The 17369-nt window shown below is 35.0% G+C and overlaps 1 protein-coding gene and 1 pseudogene across 1 annotated transcript; one reads left to right on the top strand and one right to left on the bottom strand.

The window, feature by feature from the left end:
• The first annotated feature begins 1420 nt into the window (after positions 1-1420).
• On the top strand, positions 1421-3277 carry LOC132564796 (uncharacterized). Its single transcript, XM_060229419.1, has 2 exons — positions 1421-1433; positions 1648-3277. Exons 1-2 carry the CDS (start codon positions 1421-1423, stop codon positions 2331-2333), a joined length of 699 nt encoding a protein of 232 aa, XP_060085402.1. The 3' UTR covers positions 2334-3277.
• A 758-nt stretch (positions 3278-4035) lies between these two features.
• LOC132564795 (putative nuclease HARBI1) lies at positions 4036-5640 on the bottom strand (annotated as a pseudogene).
• Between the last annotated feature and the right edge of the window lie 11729 nt (positions 5641-17369).

The raw sequence follows: 17369 nt of genomic DNA, 5'->3' as shown, positions 1-17369 counted from the left end.
AAGGTCACATATTTTTAAATGAGACAGGAAGAGCTCTAAAGGACATGAAAATAACAAGAGTCCAGGGGGGCGCTCGATTCGTAGTCCAGGATCTCGGGGAGATTCGGAACAGCAATCGAATGCTATTTCAGAGTGTTCCGGACATCTTCCGGCTCTCCCCGCGAAATAGGTGGTGTGACCGGGGAGAGTGACGTCAACAAGATGGCTGATGTTGGAAGCATTCTGAAGTGTGCAGATTGCGGGGTGCATTTTTTCTCCCGACAAGCGTTCCTTCAGCACGAGTGTCACAAAGGTACGTTAATTTTATCCTCTGCCGAAGAAAGAAACGCCCAGGAATTATAGTCAATATCTCTGAAATAACATTTAATTGGTTTTTAGCGTATGTTGACGGATTCGTTGACAGGCACGTGCCGTGGGTTAGCAAGTTAGCAGTGTATGTTGCCCACTGTTGGCATAAAAGAACTGATATCAAAATTTTTCTTTCCCGGTAGGCTACAATATTGATAACCGTGCGTCTTAAAACTAAAACACAAATCATACACAGATACACATGTAACGACAGATTTGAAACAAATATGTTCAGAATATTGATACAACGTTAAACAGCTGAGAAATGTTTATATAAAACGGCCGAGTAGTGTTCTCTTATTTTATAGGAGTAAATATTAAATATTTATTACAATCTGTATATATCCAATTTGACCCACTGAAATTAGAAATCATATGAAAATGACTCGCTCACTGTCTTACAGAGGTATATTTTTTTGCAAGGGGGGGGGGGGGGGGTAGGAGTTGTTCTTGCAGACATTTTCCAATTTTTACATAAGTTACTTTTGCGTTTGTATGTTATGATGTCAAAGGGAACCAGACAAATAATCAGTGACCATAAAAAATGATTCTAATATTCTTTAGGGATGATGTTTATGACGTTTTTAGTATGTAGAAATAAATTGATATTACCATCAATAAAAAATTATAAATAAGCGTGGTTTACATTTGTGTAAAGTTTTTTGATATTTGACTTAATTTGGAAATATTTATTAAATAAAACAAGACCTGTTTTCTCTATTACAGCAATGCCAATGACCTTAAACTTTCTTTCTCTTTCAGCCTTGAATTCCATCAAAACTGAAGGGCATGTGACAGAGAATGATCATATCCGAACCATGTTCCAGTGTGAAAAATGTAAGGGATGGTTCTGGGATGAGGAAATATATGCAAAGCATGCATGCCAGCAACTTCATGGTAAAGATATAATATGGTTGTTTTGTGTTACCTCCATATACACCAGCCCTCACTTTGGCAGCCAGGAGCTGCCCTCTCTACCTGTTCAATAATTGATAGTAGATAAATGTTCTGTTCATTGTAAGACAACTTGTATATAGTACAATCTAACATCCGATTCTGGAACTCTGCAAGTATGGATGCGCCGGGTCACTGCAATTGTGGTGTCAGAAATATGTCATGTAATTTTACATGGTGTCATGCTATAGTCTGCCCAGTGAGATGTATTTCTATGTCATAGTTATATAGTGGATAGATATTAAAAATCTTAAAATTAAGGAGGTGGAAAATTAAAATAAACCAGGGCCAGAAAAGGGCCCCCATTGACACTTATCTTCTGATTTAAATTTTTTTCTGTTACAGAATCATCTCAGTCAAATGAAGGTGATGACAGTGCTGCTGAATCAAGCACAAGCTCATCCTCCTGTGGACCCACCTCTACTGCCGGACAAGAAAAAGGTAATTGGACGAAAGCTCAGACCAAACTTCTAATATCTTTATATAAGGAAAATGAGGAGAAGGTGTCAAACGGTCTAATGACCAAAAAATGTCTCTGGCAGAAGATATCAAATTCCTTTAGAGAAAAGACCTACAACTACACACCCGACCAGGTCAGTGGGCGATGGAAGACCATCACTCGTGCATATAAAAGCATCAAAGACCACAATAAAAAGAGTGGGAATTCGAAAAAAAATTATGAATATGAAGAAGACCTTGATGATTTAATGGGAGATTGCCCCACAATTAGTCCTGTTACTATCAGTTCTCAAAAACGAAAGCAGCCTGAAGCTTCAAGCCAAGATGAAGATGACGATGAAATAGTAGATCAAGATCAAGACAGCTCTAGCTCTGAAGCTTCCATCCCTAAAGAAGCAAGCAGGAAAAAAGTAAAGAAATCAAAGTTGTCTGAAGTAATGGACTTACTAAAATTGCATACTCAACAGCAGCAGGAGTTTCGAAAGGAAGAAGCTGCACGCAAGGATAAAATGCACAAAGAAAAAATGGCCTTACTTTCTACACTGGTGCAATCATTGCAGCAAAAAAAATGATTTTGCCAAGAAATGTCAGTTGCATTGTTAAGACAGGTCTGTCATTTTCAGAAAAAATTACGTTCTATGAACATGATGAATGCACTTGATCTAATGTTTTGTTATAATATGTATGTATCTGTTGGCAACATTTATTTTGTACCATACTAAGGAATATGTTATTAGTTTGATTGGTTTCTTATACTCAGTATATGATAAATAAGAGAAAAAAAGTCAGTCTTTGTCCATTTATATTTTATTATGATACCTGGTTGGTATGTATGATTGAAATGTGTTAAAAATGCTCTGTTCTCTTCTTTTTAAACTTGTTAGCTGGCTAATGTTACATTTAAAATTGTTTCAAAATTTCAGAATCCTGCTGCATTTGTATGGAGAATCCAGCAAACTGTGTACTGTTGGACTGTGGCCATCTAGTAACCTGCATGAACTGTGGGGGGATGTAGAAAGGTGCCCAATATGTCGGGCTGAGATAAAGAGGAGAGTTAAGGTGTTCACTTGTTAATCTGAGTCTGATTCCAAAATAGTATTAAAGGTATTACATGTTGCCAAATGGTGCTAGACAGATTTACGTGTATAATTTTTGAAAGGTGGTTATATACCCTGCTTATTTTGCAATATCTTTCCAAGGCCCTGGGCTTTTATATTAGCTGTACGGTTAATTTTGTTTTTATTTTTTGTCAGGAGATCAGACAGCATGTAACATAGTAACAATACTTTTTTTCTGAATCAGAATATTAATATATTTCAGTATAAATAATCAATGCTCGGGTAGATACAGCCACAGAGGAAATGTTGAGCTGATGTGATAAGTTTTCTTTTTTAATTTTACAAGAAATGTTTTGTTACTTTATTTGACTTTTTTTACATGTATACATACTGTTCACTTACAAATGTTGCAATTTTTTTACAATATTTTTTTATCTTTTAATAATGCCATTTTTTGTTTAATACATATACATTACTGTTAACTTGTATGTTATTTGTTTTTTTCATATTAAAACCCAAGTAGGGTAATGATTTTAATGAGTACTTGTGTTTTTTTTTATCTGAACCTATCAAAATTACACATGTATGTTATGTATCTTTCAAAATATCTCAAAGTATTATTGGGTTTATTGGGCTTAACATCCTATCAGCAGCCAAGGTCATTTATTTAAAGGATGGATGCCATTTCAGAACAATCCCTACATTGTGGACATCAAAGCAGCAGTGGTGGCATACCTATTTAACAGTTTCTATTCGAAAACTGCAGTTAAGGGGCACTCCTTCATTTGAATGGCAGAAATATGCATTTATGTTTTAAATTTATACAAGACAAACGTTTTTAATCAAGTCCTTTTAACAATCGGTGATAAAATTAGCATGGAAGTATGCAGAAAAATAATATATCTTGCAAAATACTGTCATATATATGATAATTATTGAGCTATCTAGGCCAAATGGGGAGTCAATTTTCTGGAAAAATACTTTCTATTTCTTTGAAATGAAGGAATGCCTCTTTAAAAAAGAAAAACAACAAAATATTTGGTTTCCTTCTTATGGTCTGTCTTTATATATATTATAACATAGTGTACATATATAAACCTAGAGACTGACATTATAGTTCAGGCATATGAACATAAATTTGACTGACTTTTTTAAATAAAACAAGCTGCAATTTCTTTCATAAAGTAATATAAATGTTTATGGCTGAAAAAAACAGCTATGGCAGATTTCTCACAATGGTGTTTCTTTTGATGATTCCTTCCTAATCAAGTTCATTAAACATGTGATGTGGAGCAGGGTTGATGTTTTGATCATCTCCACCTTCCATGAATTCTTCAACCTCATCATTTGAAAGAAGGCAAATGTTGTGTAAAACACAGCAGGCCATAATGGTATTAACTGCTGTTCTAACTGTATTTGTGTCAAGATTTTGAAGCCGGCGGAATCTTCCTTTGAGGAGACTGAAGGCTCTTTCAATTACAACCCTGTTTGATGAATGCATATAATTGTAGTGTCTCTGTTCCTGTGTGAGATGTCCAGTGTTTTTAAAAGGTGTCATAAGCCATCTGCGTAACGGATATGCAGCATCGCCAATAATATGATTTGGTCCACACAGCTGAAGACCTTCTTCCCATAAATCTGAGTTGCGAAGTACACGTGCATCATGGCATTTCCCAGGAAAGCCAGCAAAGCAATGAATAAAGTTCATATCAGAATCACAAACAGCTTGTAGCTGAATTGAGTGATAGTTCTTGCGGTTAATGTATGATTGAGGGTGTTGCTGTGGTGCTTTTATCTGAATATGTGTCCCATCTAATGCGCCTAATATCCCCGGAAAGCCATTTCTTTTGCTGAAATTATCAACCACATCTTGTGCTTGTTGACCAAATGGCCAACAAATAAATTTTTCCTTGAGATGATTTAGTATGACCTTTATTATTCGTGTTCTGCACATGATCACTGTTGACTCTGACACACCAAAACGATCTGCGATTTTTATTACAGTATCCAGTCCCCCTAAATACCACAAGGTAAGTAGCAACTGTGTCCTAACTGGAACGGACTCTTTCCCACCACTTCCATCTTTTTTTAATTCTGGAAAATCTGCTATACTGTCACAAAGAGTATCTAAAGTTGCTGTTGACATCCGAAACATCCTGCGGAAGTGAGCCTCACTGTATAGAGGGACCACATTATCAGCATACCCATATATCTTGCTTCTTTCAGTTCTGGATCTAGTAATTAACAAAAGAGATGAAAGTTAAAATTTTATTCATTAATTTTTTTTTTTCAATTAGAGAAAAAATAGCCTGTTCTGTACAAGTTACCGACATTGCATATTTACTTTGGGTTTAATTCCATACTTTCAATTCAAAACGTACCGTATGTCTGTTAAACACTATTCATACATACAATAACTAATTTATATTCTGGCCAGTTTGTTCAAAATGTGATTGAAAAATGTTGTTAACTTGTGATTGAAAAAAAAAATGTTAACTGGGGCTAGCCAGTAGCCACTACATATAAGTTACTTGTAAGTAAAAAGTTCGAATATACATATAACAAAAGACTTAAGTTATATGGGTACTAATCAGACTTTCTACATACGGACCAGTGGAGAGAGATGTATCGTTGGTGTTTACGCACTAAACTGAAAGCGATTCTGTAGCTGTGGATAATAAATACGAATTTCATAAAATACAAAATCTTACAATAATGCAGCACATGCATCAACGATGAAAAAATCGTCCTCGTCGTCACTGCTGTCACTGAGATTTTCCATCACTGAGCATACGATTGCCATTGTGCCACTGTCCGCCATTGTGATTTTACTACTTCCTGTGAAAGTGCATTCGATTGACACTGATCCAGAATCTCCCGGGAACACTGTTCCGGAGAGCGAATCGAGCGCACCCCTTGGTCGGATGGTTTTACTGCAGAATTCTTTAAAGTTTTTTGGAAATATTTAGGGATCTTTGTTGTACGTTCTATTAATTATAGCTTTTTAATTGATCAGTTTTCAGTTTCTCAAAGACATGCTGTAATTACTTGCATACCAAAGGGAGATAAACCTCGTCATTTTTTTTAAAAACTGGAGACCTATTTCACTCTTAAATGTAACCTATAACATAGCTTCTAGGGCAATTACACGTAGGATTAAAACAGTGTTAGGAAATATTATTAGTGAGGATCAAACAGGTTTTTTATCGGGGAGATATATCAGTGAAAATATTCGTACAGTGTATGATATCATGCAGTATGCAGAGGAACATAATATTCCAGGTATGTTAATGTTCATTGATTTTGAAAAAAGCTTTTGATTCGTTTCTTGGAATTTTATAGATAAGGTTATGGGGTATTTTAATTTTGGTAACGATATAAGGAAATGGGTAAAAACTTTTCATACTAATGTGAGTGCTTGTATTAACCAAGGTGGTAATATTTCTAAACAAATAAGCATCCAGCGCGGGTGTCGTAAAGGGGACCCTTTTGCCCCCTATATCTTTATTCTCTGTGCAGAAGTTTTAGCAGCAAGGACGAAAAGCAATGGGTATATAAGGGGAATGAATATTGAGAATACAGCAGTCTTAAATGTTCAGTATGCAGATGACACAGGGCTGATATTAGACGGGTCAGATGGATCTTTGAGAGAGTCTATTAGTGAGTTAAATAACTATGCAGCTATATCTGGTCTCAATATTAATACGAGTAAATCACAAGTAGTTTGGATAGGGAGTAGGAGATTTAGTGATACAACATATTTACCAGAACTTAATCTGCAGTGGGGTAAACATAAGTTCTCATTTTTAGGTGTAGACTTTTCCGTAGATCTGAGTGAAATTCCAAAAATGAACTTTGATAAAAAAAACTTGTTAAACTTAAAGCCCTAATTAAAACATAGAGTAGACGGTATCCGACACCAATTGGTAAGGTAAATATGATAAAATCCTTGTTAATTTCACAATTGAATTACCTGTTTATCACTCTACCTAATCCACCAGTCAAATTTATCACTCAATTAAACTCATTGCTTTTTGAATTTTTATGGAATGGTAAATGTCACAGGATTAAGAAAGAAGTTGTCATACAAAATTATATTCATGGAGGACTTAGGATGGTTGATGTGCATGCATTTATCAGTTCTCTCAAGTTAGGCTGGATAAGGAGAACTTTTTATTCCCGTGGGAAATGGGTTCAAATTTTAAAATCAATGATTGACATTCAAAAACTTTACAACTGTGGAAATGAGTATATTCTCTTCTGTGCATCCAACTGCCCTAACTTCTTCTGGCAAGATGTCTTCAAAGCTTGGGACACACTTAACAGTTCTAATTGTACAAGAGCATATTATAGACAAGAATAAGTCTTAAAAACACCATTATGGTATAATAAAAACATCAAGATTAATAATAAGCATGTTTTTTTTACTCCAATTGATTTAAGGCCGGTGTTTTTACAGTCAATGATTTATTAAAAAATGTAGATGCCATGATTTTCCTCTCTCTCTCCAAGAGTTTTCTCGCATCTTTCAAATAAATACCAATTGTTTGATACGTGCAGCTAAACAATATCTTAGAACTAAAGATGCTGTTTTCGAAACTCCATCTTTGCCTGCCATTCCACTCCTCTTGGAAATTTTCTTTGAAAATAAAAAAGGGTCAAAAGACTTCTATAACTGTATCATCCAAACAGCACCACAACCAACTGGAATTGGAAAATGGGATCAGGAATTCAACATTAATAGTGAAAAATGGAAGAAGATATGTGAACTACCTTTCTTAGTCACAAAACATTCTAAACTGCAATGGTTTCAGGTTAGAATTTTACATCATATTTTGGCAACAAACACTTTTCTATATAAAATAAAGTTAGTTGTTAGTCCATTCTTTACATTATGTAACTTTGAACATGAGACTATTGTACACTGTCTATGGGAACGTCAAGAGGTTCAGACTCTACTCCAGAGATTTGAAACTTTATTAGATGTCTTGCATATTCCATTTTCTTATAACAAAGAATCTTTCCTCTTTGGATTATTATCACAAAATTGTAACTATATTGACAATGAAATACTGCTCGTTATCAAGTATTATATTTATAAAACTCGATGTCTTCGCAATTCTCTATGCCTTAATACGCTAATCAACACTATTAAGGATCATCACCTAACACAAAAATACATTTATGATAACAAAAATGAACACACTAAACAACAGTTTGCGACTGGCTGGAGAAAATGGAAACCTATTCTAGAATTTTAATATCAGTTTGTTTTAATAAAAATTCTTCATATTTTCATTTATGTCTATATAACTATAGTTGTGCTGTTGGGATGTATTAATAAGATTTGATATTTGTATATGCTTATATTTGTATAACTTTTTGCCAAGACCTTGACATTACCTGCACTTGTTGTCTACCTAATGCTGTTTGCATTTGTGCAAAACTGAAATACCATGTGCCTCTCTCCCTCCCCCTCTCTCTCTCTTTCATATTCATTTCTGTCTTTCTTCTTTGGTGCGAGTGTGTGTGGTAGATATATGTGGATGATGATATATATTTCTTTATGTACAGTATGAGTAATACTATGTGTATGTGCATGTATGATGATAATGTATACAGGTACATTTTGTATATTAGAAGCAATGATGATAGCATGATGATGATGATGATGATGATGATGCGTTTGAGGATGATATACATGTATAATGATGCATTAAACAATGATGATGGTGATGATATACATGTATAATGAAGCACTATATGTATGATGATGTATGTGCATATATGTATGTATGATGATATGTATGTATGATGATGTAATACATATTTAACGAAGAACTTCATATATGTGTATCTATGTATGATGATGATGGTGATGATGATACACGTATGTATGATGATAATGATATACATGTATGATGTATATATATGAATGATGAAGTAGGTGCATCTATATAATGTATGGATGATGATGATGTAAGTCATGTATGGATGATGATAATGATGTATGTGCATGTATGGATGATGACGACGATGACGATGACGGTGATGATGTATGTGCATGTATGGATGATGATGATGTAATTATGATGATTCCACATGTGTGAATGTGTGTATGGTGGTTGATTTGTATATGTATAAAAATGTTTTTGAAAAATAAAAAATTACAACAAAAAGAAACCAAAATGGCTGGCAGGTGGCGTGGCCATCTTGGATTTTGACCGTTAAATGTTAATGTTGCTAATTCTTAAATTCTGTGAAAAATGTTTAAAAATCATATAATTCTTACCAAATAACAGAAAGAAGGGAAAGATTAAACTTTTAAAGACCAAATAAAAAACAAACAATGGTGGGCGCCAAAATTTCTCTGGGACCTCTTGTTTAGGATATAAAGTTGTACTTGTCCTGAAATACTAATAGACTGAAAAATGTATTGGTTGTATTGGAGTCGGTTGTTCAAGGCTCAATAAGCGATATAAATTGTAACAGCACTGATGTTTCTGAAGATCATGGCGTTGGGACATTCACATTATGCAAATTGTATTTGTATACAGCAGCTGTTCTGTTAAAATATAAGATTAATTGGTGTTTAGATTAATGTTCTTTTGTTAATTTGGATAATTTGTGATATTTGACCATTTTTAGTTAATTGACACTTATCGCCTAGTTTGGCGATTGTTTTGGTTTATCTTATCGACTAGTTGGGCCTCCTCGTGTTTTTGGATAAACAGGTTAGGCAATGGTGGCACCCATAGTTGCGGCGTGCTCGCACAGGATACATTTGTATATGGCATTTAACAAAGATTTCTGGCAGTCTAGTGGCTCACACTCTGTAAGTAAATGGCATTACATGTTATCTATGTTAATGATTGACTGTCATAGTGTAGTCTATGCATATTAGGTTTGATTATGGTCAAAATATTTGTAAACACATGCTATCGATAAACTTTGAATTTCTCGGAATCCAGTGTAATTTTGGTTTCAACAACTTTGGTTACATGGCGTTATGTGTATATAAATACCTTTCATTACGCATTCTAGTCAATTATAGATGATAGTTATAAAATAATGTGAGACATTTAACTGATATTTCATCTTGATATTCTTGAGTTGGTGCATTAATATAGACAGGTTAAGTATTTTGTGTAGGTTTGTGGTATGGCATGGCCGATGATTTGACGCCAATTTGATTTATCGTTTGACAACATTTGTGGATTTTCTGGTGTTAATTTAGTTATATTCCATCGGTTAAAACGATTTGGAAGTCTGGTTTGTGACAATAAGGTAAACTGGTATTGAGCGTCATATCTCCGGTACGTCATACGTATACGGTTTCTATAATTGTACGTCATATGAATTTGTATTGTCATTCCATTTGTAAGTATTTGTTCTGTATTGATTGTAGGTTTTCACCGCATTTTGATTAATACATGGTGACACTTTATGCAGAGTTGTTTGTTCTCAATTCGTACGGCATAACAGCAGCTGATGTGTTTGATTTGTAGCAGTATCAATGATTACTGAAAGTTTCCTGACAATTCCTGTGTTATTTTTATAGTTGACTTGATATCAAGCCCGGGAACAAAGGTTCCTTCCCCTTCTTGTCCATCTATATAAAGATTTTTCCCCCCATCATTGGTTACTTCATATAAATGAGATTTTAATAGGATTCAATGGTTATTTGTATGTGGCAGTCACAGACTTATGGTTATGTCATTATTTTTTTAATCTTAAATCCCCAGTATGTTTTATTTAGAAAGTGCCAAATAGGTATAACCATTAGGTTTGAAAATAATAATAATAAAATTAAATTAAAGAAGTGAGATAGTCAAAGAGATAAAGGTGTACACTTTATCTTGTCTGAGAAGATCTAAAGTTCTTCATTTTAATTATTAATTTCATATGTTTCCTCAATTTTAAAATGGAATTCCATCAGTGTATTGTGATATTGCATTTTTATGATTGAATCAAATTCTTTGGTATTATTATTAACTTCATGTATTACATTTTCCTTAAGTCTTGTCATGGAATTTCATCAATGTATTGTGATGTTGTATTATACTGATTTAATCAACTATAAAAGTTTTCATGTATGAAAACACATATGATCCATAATGGAATAACCAAGTGCTCAAATATTTATGAATGTCAAGACATCTAGTCCTCAATTTTATCATATCTTGCCACGGAATTTAACAATTTTATTGTGTATCATTGAGTTACGCCTATTTAGAATACTTGTTCAAATAAAAATTATTATGACTTTAAGGACTTGAACAAGACTAAACACTAAATGTATGTTTACATTGATTTATGTTTTACTTTTGTTTTGTTTGTTCATTTGTTATTCGGTTTAATTTGCTTGTTGTTAATATTTTTTGTTAATAAAACAATTGTTAATATCCCATGTTTTTCTTCATCACTGTTCATAATTATATATAAATAAACGGGTGGATTTTGCCCGTACACCGGTCAATAAGAGACTGTTAAGATGGAACTACGAAGTCTGTTTCGGGCAATCATCCTTGATATTTCATTGGATGGTGATAAATGTGTTAAATGACGTCATAGTAAAAGTAACAAGTACCAATTGTAATGGGGACCATTACAAATGTCCCCCAAATGATCCCTTCAGCAATAAATGATCACAAAAATCAGACCTGCAGTCATGCCAAACATGGATTACACCATTTTGCTCCTAGTGCCACCTAATACATATATGCCAATTTTCACTAAAATCGGACGATATCTAAAATTTTGGCCAAATTTTGACCACAGATGACCGAATGAAAAATTCAAGTGACCTGCACTCCGCCTCGCATGTATGAATATGTGTGTAAAGTTTTGTTAAATTCCATGCAATAGTTTTTGAGAAACGCGTCGGAAACCTCGCCGGCGGTAGAAAGTGGAAGAAATAAGAGTAATAAAAAAACAAGAACAAACGGAGCAAACTCAATATGTCCCCCACTTCGTTTGGGTGGGGGACATAATAATCGATTGGTTGCCCGCAAGTCTGGATATCCCAGACAGACCAAAATAGGTCGAGTGGCGTTCTTCATAATCCATGTTGTTAGTTTCGCCATTTCTTGAATTACGGGTCCTTGAATCAGAAAGTTGAGAATTGTGCTGTTTTGCTAACTTCCTTTTCAGTTTGTACTTAGAATTATCTCCCTTTTTTACCACTCTTTTGTTATATAGTTGCACCTTGCATGCTTCATGACACTCAAAACATCTTATGTCAACTATCGTGCAAGATTATTATATCATTCCTATCTGATATCAGTTTATACTCAAATATTTGATTCCAGTTTAATTAAATTTATTAGTACACTGTAATGTAATAATTAATACCTAGATTTAAAAACAGATCTTCAGGTTAAATCCATTCAGTATGTCCGTCGTACACGGCTCGTTTATTTTTTATAACATGCTTGGAAAATTTAATCATAATTTCGTTCTTTCAACAAAGTGTAATTCCAAATAGTGGATTTAGTTTAACAATACAGATTAGGTTGACATAGATGTAAAGATAATTGTGTATACATCTAATGTCCATTGATTTGTAATGATAATCGTACACTCGATGTATATTATTTATATGGTTACCTGATACCTTAACATAACTACTAACGATTAGCCTCCCTTTTACATGTAGCTAGCATTGCACATTTCTGGGAACCACATCTTGTATTATCATGGCGGCATTAAAGTGGGCTTGATAGCCAACGATGGAACACGATGAATCTTGTCGTTCCTGTATACAATAGCACTTCAATAGATGCTAATTTTATTTGTCCCCGATTACGGCAACGGGACCACATAGTATACTTATATACATGTAAATGATGTGATTAGTATGATTAGTATAAACTGTTGAATTTCAAGCTGCACATTTTATATTTACTCCATAATTTTTGACACATAGTTTTATTCTGTATTTCCCAATTTTTCACCCTCTCTTGAGGTCTGTGATTATTTACAATGTCAAAACAAATAAAGTTGACTCCATCACAACAATTTGTATAATGTTAACAACAAAAGGCTATTAGAGGTACCTAAAACTCAATGTAATAACTAAAAATTCTTTGGATATATTCAAGGGCGAGGTAGATAGCTCGCGCTTCTGCCGAGAATATTGAGGCGTTGTTCGGCAGCCGGCATCCATAGGTTTCATCTTTTGTAACCATGGCCGCAGCAACCTTATCATTATCTCTGGAACCATCAGTATATAAATGTAGAAATGTTTCATATTTTAACTGTAATTTCGAGAAGGATGAACGGAAGGTGTAACTGTCTGGGTCTGATTTAACCATTTCATCAAGTGAAAAGTGTCCCGGTTGTAGCTAGATAAGTATTTTGCACCAACAGTCAACGTACTGTATATACATATTTTCAGAAATATTTCACAACAACCATCGGAGACAATAGATCAGTTAATAACAAGACTACGACAACAAGAAACTTCCTGTGATTTAACTGATATTTCCGATCAAATCCGCGATGAAGTTATCGAAAAGCGTAATTCACACAATCTCGGACGTAAACTACTAGAAAAAGGAAAATACCTGACTCTTGACCAGTTACAAAACAGTGCCAGAGCTATAGAAAGCCGTGAAAAACAAGCTTTTTGCATTGACATGGTTCGCACAGAAGATGAAAAGTGCTGGAATTAAGGGTCAGTGCTAGAAAAGTGCTGGAATTTGGGGTCAGTGCTGGAATTTCCTCACAAGTACTTGAAAAGTCCTGGAATTCATTTTTACTTGTTGTAGTTCTCTTATCTTTTTAGATTAGAAAGATAAAACATCGTTAGAAATATAAATTGAAAAATATAGATCGTCGTCAGGTATATTGCTCTTTCCGGGTCCGTAGTGGTTTTCATTTTTAGAATAGCAGTCACCTAGGCGCATTACATTTGTGACAATCCGAAACTTACAAACATCTAGAAGATCTGCATAACGCATGCGCAAGTAACGTCATCATGACTTCCCACAATTGTGTTTATAATTATCTGTGGGAGCGGAAGTACACTTGGGTGAATGCTGTCTCAAGTAATAGACACAAGGCGTGGTGTTCAGTTTGTAAAAAAGAGATTGTGATCGGCACGATGGGGGAAAGCGCCCTTAAATCACAACAATAATCAGACAAACATTTAAAGGTGCAACGGATGGTTGAATCAACACAGAAAATGTTTAAGCCAATGAAGCAGGAGACAAAAGAAGCAGAATCCGAAAACCTCGTGGATTTAAATATCCCACCACCGCCGTCAGTACCACTGGTACATGCGCCTATTTCGTCGTCATTGAAATCGGAAATTCTGCGGACGATTCAAACGGTGGTGAATCACGCTTCTTATAAATCAAACGAAAACGTTTCAAAACAATGTTTCCAGATAGCGCTATTGCAAAAAACTTCACATGTGGGGAAAGGAAAACTGCACACATGTGCGCGTTTGGTATTGCAGAATACATTAACACGATGTTAGCACAAGAAATATCATCATAATATTTCATTTTATTTGATGAGAGCTTAATCTCCGATCAAAACAAATGGATATTCATATTCGATTTTGGGACACCAACAATCAGCTGGTAAAGACAATGTACTTCAATTTTCAGTTCTTAGGCCAGCTGAAGACATGATGAATCATTTCGTGAATAGGAACTCAATATGAAGAACATGATTCAGGTTTGTCTAATGTTTCAAATGATGAATTAATAAGTGTTCACTATGTACTTTATAACAATAAAACTGGTGGCAGTTTTTCCATCCAAAGAGAGTGTCAAAGGGCCTTGAAAGTCTGGTCTAATATTAAGGTCTTTGTAAAGAAAGTGGAATCCGGAGAAGTGGCTAAACCTGAAAATAAATCATTTCAAGTTGTTGCTTCATCTGTGAAAGACAAACTGATCACTGCTTAACTTGAATTTTCCCAACACATCGCACTTGAAATTCAGCCATTCCTGGGACATTATCAAAGAGATAACCCGATGGTGAAAACACTCTTGATGAATGTGGTGAAACCTGATATCTTCGGTGCCACAAAACTCGCAAGTATTGACTGAAAAGATGACAAAAAGTTGAGATAGGCTTTGGTGCTGCGAAGGCTCTAAGGGAGGCACAAAATAATAAGGGAAGTGACAAGATCAGTGATTGACAAGTGTTAGAATTCCGAATTAAGTGCGGAAAGTGTGTATGCAGTTTAGTTACAAAACTGTTGGAAAAGAGCCCCCTTCACTACTCTATGACAAAGCAAATGTCTTGCCTGAATCCAACACAAATGGCAAATGATCCAGTCAATTCTATCAGCTATCTGAAGAAGCTGTTCCTGTCACTGTGCAGAAAAAATCGTATCACTGAGAGGGAAAGTGATAGCTGCCTAAACCAGCACAAAGTATTTCTTGATACTATTCCTGTCATTGGAAAGAAGGTGTTTGAAACATTTGATCCGTATTCCTCTAGGCCAGATCAATTCCTTGCATTTCATTTAAACAAAACGGTGTACAAGGGACTGGTTTTAAGCCATGGTCAAGCAACAGTCGAGAGAGGATTTTCCATCAACAAAAAGCTTGAAGTGGAAAACATGAATGAACAGACAATTGTGGCACAAAGACTCCTCTGTGATTTTGTGAACAGTTATGGTGATTTTTAAAGTTCCTATCACAAAGGATCTCTTGACCAGTGCCAAGAATGCTAGACACAAATATGCTAGATATCTTGAGCAAGAGAAAGAAAGGACAAGCACAGCGGAACAGAAAAGAAGAAGGAAATGTCTGGAAGAATAAATTGACAGTTTGTGGAAAAATTGAAACAAAATAAATAAGACCATAAGTCATTATTGCAATCTGACAGTTATGCATTGAAGGCAGAAAAAGAAGGCAATTTATCTGACATTGCGCACTCCAACAGTCTTTGAGAAAAGGCAAAGGAAAAGGCAGTGTAATGATATTTGGTATTATTATATAAATTCCGGATATTTGGTCCGTATTCCTGAAATTGTATATCCGTCAATCCGTCTCTATTATTAGTCGATTGAGCACATGTTGTTGAATGATGATTGTCGCCATCTTGAGACTGCTTGAGTTTTCTATAAACTAAGAAGTTTATTCATATATGTCTGACTCATATGTGATCATTACATGGTGTCAGGAAGATGGAACACAAACTACCGTCGCCGAAATACCTCTCTTTTGAAGGAAATGTGTCGGAGAATTGGAGAAGATGGCTACAACAGTACAGGCTATATATGACTGCCACTGCAGGGGACGAACTCGACGAGAAAAAACAATGTGCTACGTTTTTAACTCTGGCAGGTGAGACAGCAGTTGAGATTTTCAATACGATGACATTTGATGATGCTGATAAGGACAAGATTGAACCTTTGATAAAAAAATTTACTAACTATTGTTCAGCTAAAAAAAACGTAACCTACGAAAGACACGTGTTCAATAGGAGATCACAAAAACCCGATGAAACATTTGATGAATATCTGACTGATTTGAGAATATTACAAAAGAATTGTGAATTTGGTAACTTAACAGATGGTGTGTTGAGAGACAGAATTGTTGAAGGGATTAGAAGCGACACACTTAGAGCTACGTTACTGAGAGAAAGTGATCTGAGTTTAGATAAATGCATCGAACTATGCAAGACTTCATCGATGACAGATCATCATATGAAGTCATTAGCAACTAGTCAACAGCAAGATGTTGATTATGTGAGGTCAAAACATTTAAGGGATAAGCGAGGATGGACTCGGAACGTAAACAAACCACATTCAGATAGTCAGAAAACAAAAACAAACACCACGTGTTCAGCCTGTGCCTTAGTACATAGAGGGGATTTCTGTCCAGCAAAAGGTCAAACCTGTAGGAAAGGTGGAAAAAAGAACCACTTCGCGAAAGCCTGTAGATCAAAACAGAAACCACAGAAAGTACATACCGTAAACAATGAAGCAAATAACTTTACCGAACATGATCTATTTATAGATTCAGTTGAATGTGGAGAATCCAAGACATGGATAGCACCGTTAGAAGTCCAAGGAACCCTAATTCCATTAAAAATCGACACAGTGTCCGATGTAAATATAATACCCAAGAAAGACTTTGACAAGCTGAGAAATAAGCCGAAAATACATGAAACGAAAGTGAAACTAAGAGCATACAATGCAGGACCCATTGAGGTTATAGGACAGTGTGTTTGTCGAGTAATACACAAGAATAGACAGTACAATGTATTGTTCATGATATGTCCACAAGAAGTAAAACCGATCATAGGTAGAAAAAGTAGTGAAATGATGGGACTAGTACAATTAGTGCTGGCAGTAAACAAAGAACAGAATTCAAAGAGCATTGAAAGGCCTAAATCGAAAGTGAAAGTAGAACATCTCAACAATAAAAAGTTGAAAGTGAATATTCTGATGTCTTCAAAGGATTAGGTTGTCTCTCTGGAAAAGTGTCAATCAAAATTGATGCTAACGCAGAACCAATTATCGAAGCGTGTCGTAAAATTCCATTCGCGCAATATGATCTAGTAAAAAAAGAACTCGAGAAG

Source organism: Ylistrum balloti, unplaced genomic scaffold (assembly GCF_031769215.1).
Source record: "Ylistrum balloti isolate Yb309-2 unplaced genomic scaffold, AGI_CSIRO_Ybal_v1 Utg372776, whole genome shotgun sequence".
NCBI lineage: Eukaryota > Metazoa > Mollusca > Bivalvia > Pectinida > Pectinidae > Ylistrum > Ylistrum balloti.
This window is presented reverse-complemented; position numbering and strand designations above follow the sequence as displayed.